Below are 12,407 nucleotides of genomic sequence, written 5' to 3'. Positions count from 1 at the left end.
CCCAACAGGTGTGCTGCGGAATTTTTTGAAAAACTACACATGAGAACAAAAATACCTTCCCTTGTATTGTAGTGTCAGAGCCAGATCGCATTCTGTACTTTTGCTTTCCAGGGCAAGGCCCCTTTTAAATATTATGCATGTGTCACATTCCATTCCCCAAACCAAGGTTAAGATAGCAAATTTGAGTCCTGTGGAGTGGGGGAAGGAGAGAGGGAAGGAATGGGGGAAAAGCCACCTTCTGACTGGCTATCTTCCTCATTGCTTCACCGCCTCCATGGGCAGAGCAACCAATCAGAACTCAATCTCCCTCTCCCCACCCCCATATCCTGTGTGAGCAATGGGTTGGGTCCTCTGCTCCTCCCTGCTGCAGCCTGGAAGTGGAACGGGACCCTAGTGCAACCCCCCACCATTGGGAGGTGGGGAAGAACCCTAGGAGAAGCAGAGGTGAGGCAAGGGGTATGGGTAGTGCGTAACAGAGGCTGAGGGAAGCTAAGCCTCCCCAAACCTCACACCACTGGGTGGGGGGAAGGGAGGGCAGAAGCAGATTACCCATGGGCCCCGGGGCCCATGCCCAGGGACCCTGGCCAGTTTGGAGCCCCTGGAAAAATCTCCCCACACCACAGCCCCTGGGCTGGAGGAGCTCTTGCTCCCTGCTGCAGCCCAGGGCCGCAGTGGGGGCTCAGAGCTTTTCCAGTCTTAGGGCTGTAGCTGCGGTGTGGGGGGGAGAGGTAGAAAGGAACAAGTTGGGGGTGGGACCTCAGGGGAAAGAAGCGGAGTGGTGGCAGAATGGGGGTAGGGTCGTGAGGGAAGGTGCGGAGGGGCCATGGGGGGGGCCACATGTGGAAGGAGTGGGGCCTCGGCTGAAAGAGACGGGGAAGGGGCTAGCCTCCCCAAGGGGAAGCTTCAACTGCCGCCCATGGTGGGGGGATGGAATTAGTGGGGGCTGAGGGGAGCTGGAGAGGCAGAACGGTGGGGGCTGGGTGGGGTGTGGCAGAATTGGGGTGAGATGGGGGCTGCAATGATGGAGGGTGAGGACAGAACTGATGGGGGGCTGGGTGGGGTGGGGCAGAACTGGGGTGAGGTGGGCGCTGAACTGGTGGAGGGTGAGGACAGAACTGATGGGGGCTGGGCGCAGAACTGATTTGGAAACTACAGACTGTGACAAGGGTGGTAAACAGCTTAAACCGAGGCGGTAAGAAGGGAAGGTCATTTGGAGACTATATGATGGTGTTCCTCAAAATAATTCAAGGTATGTTGCAGAAGAGAAAAGGTTGGGAACCACTGGGCTAGAGCTGAAAACCTCCATCATTCGTATTATCTTTGATGGCTCAAAATGCCTCAGAAATATCAACCAATTCTCATAGCTATCAGTGAACCCCATTTGAGTGTAGCTATAGTTCAGCCCCAAAATGTTCAGAATACCAGTTTTTAATAATAAAATGATAGCACCTCACAATACACAATAAAAAATTATTGTTAACAGCATTTTAAAGACCCCTTTCAAAAATATTCATAAACTATCTTGCTTCAGCCTGAAAACTGAAATTTGTTTCCTAACTGAATTTTCCTCCTTCTTTCATTGCTGAGCTATTGGAATATTTTTTTTACTCCCCTATAAAATTTGCTTTGAAAAAGGAATGCACAAAAAAAGTACATGGAATGGAATTTTTAAACAGATAAAAGAAAAGGTAGGTCAAACTTTGGTCCTGTCAGTCTTCAAAATGTTCATATAGCAGGGGTTCCCAAACTTGGTTCATGGCTTGTTCAGGGTAAGCCCCTGGCAGGTCGCGAGATGCTTTGTTTACCTGAGCATCTGCAGATATGGCCGCTCGCAGCTCCCAGTGGCCGCAATTCGCCATTCCCAGCCAATGGGAGCTGTGGGAAGCGGCGCGGGCCAACCCACCACTTCCCGCAGCTCCCATCGACTGGGAACGGCGAACTGTGGCCACTGGGAGCTGTGAGCAGCCGTACCTGCAGACGCTCAGGTAAACAAAGCGTCTCGCGGTCTGCCAGGGGCTTACCCTGAACAAGCCGCGAACGATGTTTAGGAACCCCTGCCATGTAGTCACCTGTTGCAGTAATACATATTTAATGTTTAAAGGGGAAAAAAATCTCTTACCGTGCCATAGCTTTCCATACATACTAATTATGCGTGACACCATTAGCCTTCCATTGTCCCATAGTTTATTGGAAAAATCATCATCTAGGCCGTTCTTTCTCTTGTAAATGTGAAGGAAAATATTACAAAAGATGCAACTGATAAACCAGAGTAAATAAGGAAAAAAGAATATTGTGAGTGACACACACAAGAAGGAGCCCATATAGTTTGGATAGTGGTAGTCCAGACCAATCCATTCTTTTAATATGTAAATCAGCCAGGTTGAGTTGATCACAGATTCCTGCCCTGAAGTATAGGATTCACTTTTACTTATCATCTTCTGTTTAAAAAAGAATTAGGCAAACTGAGTCACGCTCTCTTCGTAGTCAAAGCAGCTTCTTAACTTTGCCCCTAGAAAGAGAGAACACACTGTGTCATTTATTCCTACTACTACCACCAGAGAAGTTACACACATGCTTTCATTGTATGTAATTAATTTCATTGTATCGGTGCCCTTTTGCTATGTTGCTTCTAAGCAGCTGTTGCTGTTATGGGGAGTGTTGACAATTTATAGTAGGAAACGTGTTTCCTGGGGAAATGTTGCGCTTACAAGGTGTTGCTGCAAACAAGCATCTACTGTATCCTGTTTTTCTCATGTGAAGTAGGACTTTGACATATGGTTATGGATACATACACAACTATTTTTAAACACATTGCAGTAGTGCCAGAAGAGCATCAGCAGAAGAGGGGACGGACAGCAGCAGAGGAATCCCTGACCAGTGATGGACTGAACTGTCGTGAAATACCTGTGCCATGGGGCTAGGGGCAACACTGATGGAGATTCGGTGTTGGTCAGAGAGGGAGAACTGAAACTGATAGATCAGAGAAGAAAGAGTTTTTATCCCGAACAAGATTTAATGAGTGGCCATCGTGGTGAGTGAAGGAACTTTCTAGGGCTGAAGATCAACTGCAGAGGGGAGGATGAGGAAATGAAGCTGAGGAGGCAGCAACTAATGGGTCAGAAGAGACATCAATGTGGAAGATTAAATCAAAGAGTGTTAAAGAGGAGGACTGTGAGCAGAGGCAGAAGGAAAACTAAGAATCATAGAGGAACATGGAATGGTCAAGGTAACAAAATAAGGAAGGAACTTGCTCCTTCCTAGATGATCTTCTCCCCACTTGCTTCTCTCCCTTCCACCAGAAGCCATTATGAAACCTTAATTATAGTGCTTGGTCCTGCTATAATGAAATGAAATAAATAATGGTCAGTACAGCCATCTTTGAGTCTTGCTTAACATACCAACGTTTAGTGGTGTGCCTTTGTTCTATAATTGTTTTATATAATATTTCTTAACCTCACCAGAATTGCGAGGACTGATTAGCAAATTTTTGCGACGGACTTTGATATGAAGTTCTACTTAAAAAAAAAAACGACATTAAGAACTATGCTCTGTATAATAGTAATATCTATCTGTATAATAGTAATTATAAAACTAAAAGGAGGCCAATTTGTGAGGTACTTTGCCCGCCTTCTCCTGTGTCAGCAAAATTCAATACACTGGTAACAAACAAGAATAGAACAAATAACAAGGTGGCTTGCAGTTGCATTGCGAGAATACACCTACAATTGTGGAGACAGATTAGAACCCCAGAGGTTTATGGTTCATTAAAGGTGGGACTGGTAGCACCCAGGTTGCCTGACACTCACCCTTGTAAGAGTCTGTTTCAGCTATTTATAATTTTGCCAGACTTTAACTTTGTGGGCTGAAATTTTCCATGCCAGAAAATATGGAACTGGGGAAGAGATAGGTTGGAGAGGACAGGGCAGAAAGGGTCACACCTAGGGGAATGGGCAGAAGAATCTGTGCCCACTAGAGTGGAATCCAAGATTGCTGAGTCCCACCATTCCTCTGCTGTCAGCAAATGTCTGTGAAACCCATTAGCAAGTGTCCCATTCTGCTCTGGTGCCGGTCCACATAGCAGACACTGGTTATCATCCTCTATCAGTTAGTCCATTAGCTCAAAATGGCAGAGGTCTGCGTGGTGGATCTAAGGGTACGTCTATACTTGTAGCTAGGGGTGCGATTTCCAACTCACGTAGACATACTCACACTAGCTCTCGTCAAGCTAGCCTGCTAAAAATAGTAGTATAGCCACTGTCGCGCAGGCAGCAGCAAACAGCTAGCTGCCCAGAGTACAAACCCTCCTGGACCCTGTGGGTATGTGCTCAGGATGGCTAACTCGTGCCACCACTAGCCTCTGCCCATGCTATCAGGACTACTAGGGTGGCCAACTTTCTAATTTGTGAAAAATGGACACTGAGTGCCGGAACCTCTCCCGCCCCCTACTCCGCCTCTTCCCCCCCGAGGCCCCGCCCATGCTCTGACTCTTCCCTCCTAAGGCCCTGCCCACTCTGTTTCTTCCCCCTAAAGCCCTCCCCCTGCTCCACCTCTTCACCCCCATCGCTTGCTGCTCTCTCCACCTCCCTCCCCCTACAAGCTGAGCAGGGCTTTAGGGGTGGAGGGGTGACTGGGGCAGGACGTTCAAGGGAGAGCCTTGCTCCGGGGTAAGTGATTGGGGCAGCATAAGGGATGGAGAGCCACACTTTGGGGGTGGAGGGGTGACTGGGGCAGGACAGGGGAGGAAGAGCCGCACTCTGGGGGTGGGGGTGAGGGTGACTGGGGCAGGATGGGGAAGGGAGAGCCATGCTCTGGGGGGTGACTGGGGTAGGACGGGAGAGGAAAAGCCGTGCTCCAGGGGTGGGGGGTAACTGGGGCAGGATGGGGAAGGGAGAGCCATGCTCTGGGGGGTGACTGGGGCAAGACTGGGGAGGGAGAGCTGCGCTCCAGGGGTGGGGGTGACTGGGGCAGGGAGAGCCGTGCTCTGGGGGGTGACCGGGGCAGGATGGGGAAGGGAGAGCCGCGCTCCAGGGATGGGGGATGACTGGGGCAGGACGGGGGAGGAAGAGCCGCGCTCCAGGGGTGGGGGATGACTGGGGCAGGACGGGGGAGGAAGAGCCGCGCTCCAGGGGTGGGGGATGACTGGGGCAGGACGGGGGAGGAAGAGCTGCGCTCCAGGGGTCGGGGATGATGGGAGCAGAATGGGGAAGGGAGAGCCGCGCTCCAGGGGTGGGTGGTGACTGGGGCAGGAGAGCCGCACTCTGGGGGTGGGGAATGACTGGGGCAAGACGGGGGAGGGAGAGCTACGCGCCGGAGATGGTGGGGGATGATTGGGGCAGGATGGAGAAGTGAGAGCCACGCTCCGGGGGTGGAGGGGTGACTAGGTCAGGACAGGGACCAGCACAAATGAGGCTGAGAAGGAGGCCTAGGTAGTAAACCCAGTCACTGGCCCCACTCCTCAAATGCCGCATGCTTCAGGATACCTCCCTGAGAGCGCTAGCCGCCATACCTCTCTGCGCCAGAGCCGGCAGTTCCTGAATGCTCTTCCAGCTCCAGCAGCAGCTGCTCTTCCCACCCTCCTGGTGGGAGAATGGAAGCCAATTGTGGACAGTTACTCAAGTGACCAGACTTTTAGTGTCCAGTGAGTAGTACTCACCAGACACTGTTGGGTCCCCTTTTCAACAGACTTTCTGGTCAAAAACTGGACACCTGGCAACCCTAATGACTATACTACTATCTTTAGTGCACTAGCTCAAAGAAAACTAGTGGTAGTATATCTGCACAAGCTGGGAATTAGATCCTGTTCTTACAACTACTATACCCACCTGCTGAAGTGAAGAAACAGATTGACGGAGCCAGAAGAGTACCCAGAAGTTACCTACTACAGGACAGGCCCAACAAAGAAAATAACAGAACGCCACTAGCCGTCACCTTCAGCCCCCAACTAAAACCTCTCCATCGCATCATCAAGGATCTACAACCTATCCTGAAGGACGACCCATCACTCTCACAGATCTTGGGAGACAGGCCAGTCCTTGCTTACAGACACCCCCCCAACCTGAAGCAAATACTCACCAGCAACCACACACCACACAACAAAAACACTAACCCAGGAACCTATCCTTGCAACAAAGACGGTTGCCAACTGTGTCCACATATCTATTCAGGGGACACCATCATAGGGCCTAACCACATCAGCCACACTATCAGAGGCTCGTTCATCTACACATCTACCAATGTGATATATGCCATCATGTGCCAGCAATGCCCCTCTGCCATGTACATTGGTCAAATTGGACAGTCTCTACGTAAAAGAATAAATGGACACAAATCAGACGTCAAGAATTATAACATTCAAAAACCAGACAGAGAACACTTCAGTCTCTTTGGTCACTCGATTACAGACCTAAAAGTGGCAATTCTTCAAAAAAAACTTCAAAAACAGACTCCAACGAGAGACTGCTGAATTGGAATTCATTTGCAAACTGGATACAATTAACTTAGGCTTGAATAGAGACCGGGAGTGGATGGGTCTTTACACAACGTAAAACTATTTCCCTTTGTTTATCTCCCCTCCTACTGTTCTTGTAAAGTGCTGGAAATGGCCCACTTTGATTATCACTACAAAAGGTTCCCCCCCCCACCCCCGACCCTCCTGCTGGTAATAGCTCACCTTTCCTGATCACTCTTGTTACAGTGTGTATGGTAACACCCATTGTTTCATGTTCTCTGTGTATATAAAATCTCCCCACTATATTTTCCACTGTATGCATCCGATGAAGTGAGCTGTAGCTCACGAAAGCTTATGCTTTAATAAATTTGTTAGTCTCTAAGGTGCCACAAGTATTCCTTTTCTAGCTCCAAGAGCAGATGTAACCTGTAGATTGCAACCCTGCTGATGACTCATGTGGGCATCAGTACAATGCCACATGCACAAACTATTAAAAGAACAATATTAAGGTTACAAATTCAACCACTCAAAAGTAAGGAAATGCCAGAATTAAGGTGCCTGTGTCACCTTAATTCAGCCCCTTTGTGTATATGCATTATGGTGCAGTCTTTAGTTACATGACCATATGCAATTTTTTTCCATAAGTCACCTGCCTCATTCAGTGAATAGGATAGACCTGTTCTGAGGATGAATCAGGGTGTCTCAAATTGACAACGCAAAATTAATGGAATTTTTTACCTTAATCTCTCTGGGCCTCAGTTCCCCATCTTTAGAATGGGGATAATACTATGCCCTCATCTCACAGGGATGTTGTGAAAATTAACATTTGTGAAGCACTCATATACTATAGTGTTGAACACCACAGATAAACCCATGAGGAAATTAATCATTCTGTCTTCTGAGTAGTGTTTGAATAGCGTGCAGTAAATAAGGCATGGGGCACACACTGAACAATGAGGATAAAATAAAATATTGAACAGCTGCCCATTAAGTGAGAATCACCCATCCTCTGCACTGAATGAGGTAGGGGTCCTGAGGAAAAAAAGTATGTGATCATGTAATTAAAGACTTTATCATAATGCATACACACAAGGAGGCCAAACTAAGTTTGCATACGAAACCTTAATTCTAGCATTTCCTAACTTTTGAATGCTTGATTTATCATCTTTAATAATGTTCTTTTAACATGATATTAAACATTTCCTCTCTCTTTTTTAAAAATTGTTTACAATCTAATGCAGTGCAGAACCTCAGATATTTTAAGAGGGGAGAAGAGGGGAAAAGAAGAGATTCCAGAATTGAAAGGATTGTGTTACACAAGTCTTTTCAAGATCAAGTCTTAAGAATGTTTTTATTTTTTTGTACTGAGTAGTTCCATTGACTTCAGCCTCTGTGTGCTATATTATTAAAACCAGTAAAATAATAAAGTAAATACACAATTATTAAGCCATTTGGTATTTTGGGTCAGTTATCTTTAATAATCTCATCAGAGGAAATATTTCCAAAATTAAGACTACAGGAAAGCTCAGATTCAATGCTCAGAAGCTTCTACAAATGCTGAGGCTGATGACTGAAAGATAAATAAACCACAACCAACTGATATGAAACTGCAACTCCCACAACTCTTAAATTGGGAACCTGCCATTATATCTGACAAATATCCTTAAATGGACACGGTCAACATTAAATCAATTTTTAAGAGTTTGAAATAGTTTCAGCTCTCAGACGTGCCCCTATACCAGTTTTTGTGTGTTTACAGTCACAGTTTACTATTATAGTTTTCTCTTTCCCATCTTGCTCCCTAAAAAAACAAAACAAGGAAACCTGACTAGCTGTGTAAGGGAGCTGATGACACTGTCTATACACAGAGTGCAATCACAGGAACTACCAGATTGACCCGTGTTCCATCTGGTCCTGTGGTTTGTCTCCAACACTAGCCAACCACAGGATGCTTCAAGGAAGGTGCAAGAAACGCTGAAGTGGGCATTTATGAAATACCTGCTCCTATTCTGTTCTCTTTATACTCTACACAGAACACCCATCATTCCGGTAATCTAAAACCCATCAATTAGAAATTAGTTAATCCCTGAAGACTAAGAGTTGATCACTTCCATTTTTCTTAAGTATTACCTACATTTACTGCAGATGTTATCTGAATCCACATGAAGGTCAAACTTTTTTTTATCCTGCTAAACTCTTGCCCTAAATGATATATTGTGGCAAAGAGTTTCCACGTGCTAATTATGCATTAGGTAAAAGATCCTTTTGTTCGTTTCAAACGTGAGCCTTTTAATTTCCTTGAAAAATCCCATTGTTGCCTTATGAGAGAGGATAGGGTTGAGAGAAGCAAACTAACGCCTCTTTTTCCTCCATCTCTAAACCAGTCCCAGTCTTCCCAACCTCTCTTCCTACACAAGCTTTCCCCTGCTTCTCAGCGTCAGTTTTGTTTGTTGCCCCTGGCTGAGCCCCCCCCTTCTGTCAAATGCACAAACTAAACTAAAGGAACTGCTGTAGTCGCGTGAGCCGCACCACCGCGCAGGGCACAAGGCGGAGGGAGGCGGCCGCTCAGGGCAGAGGCTGCGCCGCCGCCCGGGGAACAGGAACCCCGCGGCTGCTGCGCGGGCCGCTGTCACGCTGCGTTGGGCGCGCTCGCCTCAGGGGAGCAGCCGCCGCGTGGAGCCCGCCCGTCCCCACACGTGTCCCCCGGGACCGAGAGTCCCTCGCGCTCAAGGATTCCTGCAGCTCACCTGGCTCCGGCTCTGAGCTCCGCGCTCCGCTTTGTCTCCAGCGCCGCTGGGTCCCGGCCAGGGTTAGCAGGGCGCGGGGGCGGCACCCGGCAGAAGGGCTGGTGCCAGTTTCGGGAGCTTGTGAAAATCGCCCAGAGGCACAAGCTGGAGCCCGCCCTACCGTGGGCCCTGCCCTCCTAGGACTTGGGAGCGAGCAAGTGCTTCCCCCCCCCCGCCCCCGCATGAACGGGACAGGGGTCTCAGCGCCCTCCCCACAGCATGAACCGAGAAAGAGGCCGGAGCCCCAGGGAACCTCCTGACCTCTGCCTCTCGTATGAACTGGGAAAGGGCCTCTGCCCCTTATACTCATTGCTCCCCTCCATGAACTGGGAAAGGGGCTTGAACCCTCTGTGCCCCCCCCCCCCATGCATGAACCAGGAACGGGCCACAGTCCTTCACATGCACTGTGCTGTCCAGTGCCTAAGCTGGGGAAATGGCCTTTCCCAGCAGCACAGGAGTCTACATAGCTGTATCACACCTGCCTCTTTTTAGGGGACTTTCTGGTGACACCGGTCCGGCGTAGGGCCCCGTTCTCCACCATGGCTCCCTGTTCACTGGGGCCCAAATAAGCAAAGGAGATATCAAGCTATTGTTCTCTCAGCGATCTGTAATATTATTATCACCTCATGTTCAAAAATCTTGACTAAAGTGTTAAGAATCATGCCACTGATTTAAAAATAATGAGAGTTTAAACACTAAATGTTTTGTGAACATTTTATTTGCCTTTTGTGTTTTGAGATTTCAGGTTATGTCTAGGTCACCTTGTTAAGGTTTTCTCTGCAACCCTAGGGGTTAGAGATTTACTATTTTAAAAAAATGAAAACAGACTCTCAGTCACAGGAGTCCAGGAACAGGGGCTTTAAGAAAAACACAAAACACAAAATGTGAGACCTGTATGACCAACTAGGTAGGCTGTTACACAGTAGTATCCAGCTTCCAAATAAGGAAGCCCTTACAACAAACTTCCTAAGCAGTAAGAATTTCACACCCCACCTTACAAGCTAATTAAAACACCCTGTAGCAAAAAATCCAGTAAGTGTTTGAAAAGTTTCAGAGTAGCAGCCATGTTAGTCTGTATTCGCAAAAAGAAATGGAGTACTTGTGGCACCTTAGAGACTAACAAATGTATTTGAGCATAAGCTTTCGTGATATACAGCTCACTTCATCAGATGCATTCAGTGGAAAATACAGTGGGGAGATTTATATACATAGAGAACAGGAAACAATCGGTGTTACCATACACACTGTAACGAGAGTGATCACTTAAGATGAGCTATTACCAGCAGGAGAGCCTTTGCAAGTTGCAATTCTTCAAAAAAAAAAACTTCAAAAACAGACTCCAACAAGAGACTGCTGAATTGGAATTAATTTGCAAACTGGATACAATTAATTTAGGCTTGAATAGAGACTGGGAGTGGGTGGGTCATTACACAAAGTAAAACTATTTCGCCACGTCTATTCCCGCTCCTCCTCCCCTGTTCCTCAGTCGTTCTTGTCAACTGCTGGAAATGGCCCGCCTTGATTATCACTACAAAAGGTTTCCCCCTGCCCCCCGCTAGTAATAGCTCATCTTAAGTGATCGCTCTCGTTACAGTGTGTATGGTAACACCGATTGTTTCCTGTTCTCTATGTATATAAATCTCCCACTGTATTTTCCACTGAATGCATCTGATGAAGTGAGCTGTAGCTCACAAAAGCTTATGCTCAAATACATTTGTTAGTCTCTAAGGTGCCACAAGTACTCCTTTTCTTTTTGTTTGAAAAGTGTGTCTTTTACAGGCATCAAGATAAGAATCAGACCTGAGATATTGTGAAATTGCATTATAAAACAGTGTAATTATTGTGCTAGACATGTCAGAAAAGACAGCACATTGTCTTGCTCTGCATATAGAGCACCATGAATTTAAGCCTGGAACCACCAGCTCAAAATTCATTTTTTTCCCCTGGGTTAAGTCAGTGGCAAATCTCCCCTGTATTTTGAAGGGAGCAGGATCTGGCCCTCAGTAGTCTGAAACACTGTGATCCATCTATTACCCATGAAAATGCTTTCTATAAGTATCTTAATAGGAATTTTAGAGTGATTCAGTAATATATTCCTAATGTTTCAATTAATTGACCTGAAAGCCATTTTAAAGATTAGCCAAAAAGAATGTTTTAAAATGCACCATATTCTAATCAGTGAAATTACATTGAAGTGAGTGTTAGCACCCTGGTTCTGCTTTTCAGTACGTAATTACTACTAATTCATAACCAACAGTTAAAAACATGTCTGATTTACTTGTTACATAGTTGGTGTTCTTCATGCATATTCTGTTAGGATCCAGGTGTATTAACAAAACTGTATTTAAACCAATTCTCAGTCATGAAGTGAATTATCAAGTTGAGTATGATTTAGTTATCAAAAAGCATAACCAGTGCAGTTACAATGTGACTGCCTGTTTCTCTCCTCCTTTATATAAAAGGTGAGACTTGGCTATTCTTAAAACCAAAACAATTTATGGTAAATGGTACTTACGGAAACTTTAAAAAGAGGCTAACTACTGGTGAGGCTTATACGGTAGTCTTGTAATTTAATTATTGGAAGTGTATTCTGAATTGTGTTTATGATCTATTTTGCCTTAAGCACTTCAGGGGGGAGGTGAAGTGGTGAAATTATAGGTTCAATTTTTATTGCACTCAGAGATCATGGATAAAACAGATCATACAATGCAAGAATTGTTGGCTTGTTTTAAACAAACCTCATGTAAAAGCAATGCTCTGCCCTCTCAGCATTTACACACAGAATGAGTGACAAAACTGAACTAATAGGGGAACAGATGAAACTAAAGGAGTGGCATGTAAAGTTTCCTATTTCTTCTGCATTCTTCTGGACACTGGGAACTCCCCCAGAGCAGTACTCGCAGAAGGGTCACTAAAAGGTTTCTGGTACAGGCTCATGATGATTTACATGCCAGAAGCTTACACAGAAGCCCCCCTCCAAGTACAGAGTCCACAGAAGGTTATATATGTACCTATGGTGTCTAATGAAGGTGTGTTTGGGTGAGTGTGGTCTAAGACAACTGCTCCTTGATATTGCAAATACTAGAGATGGGAATGAGGGAGCTCTGAGAATTCCATAAACCAAAGTTCAGACTTTTTTCAGTTATAAAACTTAGCACAAGGAGCCATGTCTT

At 46.3% G+C, this 12,407-nt stretch overlaps 1 protein-coding gene across 1 annotated transcript in view; it reads right to left on the bottom strand.

Moving 5' to 3' along the window:
- The window catches only part of LOC102936057 (transmembrane protein 68), a 62,204-nt gene extending 52,768 nt beyond the window's left edge, over window positions 1–9,436 (bottom strand). The window contains exons 1-2 of the mRNA XM_027826517.3: window positions 9,196–9,436; window positions 2,120–2,509 (exon numbers count right to left, since the gene is read on the bottom strand). Coding sequence (XP_027682318.1) covers window positions 2,120–2,435 — 316 coding nt within the window. The 5' untranslated portion in view covers window positions 2,436–2,509; window positions 9,196–9,436. The remainder of the gene's footprint in view (window positions 1–2,119; window positions 2,510–9,195) is intronic.
- Window positions 9,437–12,407: the final 2,971 nt, after the last annotated feature.

Source organism: Chelonia mydas, chromosome 2 (genome assembly GCF_015237465.2).
Source record: "Chelonia mydas isolate rCheMyd1 chromosome 2, rCheMyd1.pri.v2, whole genome shotgun sequence".
Taxonomy (NCBI): domain Eukaryota; kingdom Metazoa; phylum Chordata; order Testudines; family Cheloniidae; genus Chelonia; species Chelonia mydas.
This window is presented reverse-complemented; position numbering and strand designations above follow the sequence as displayed.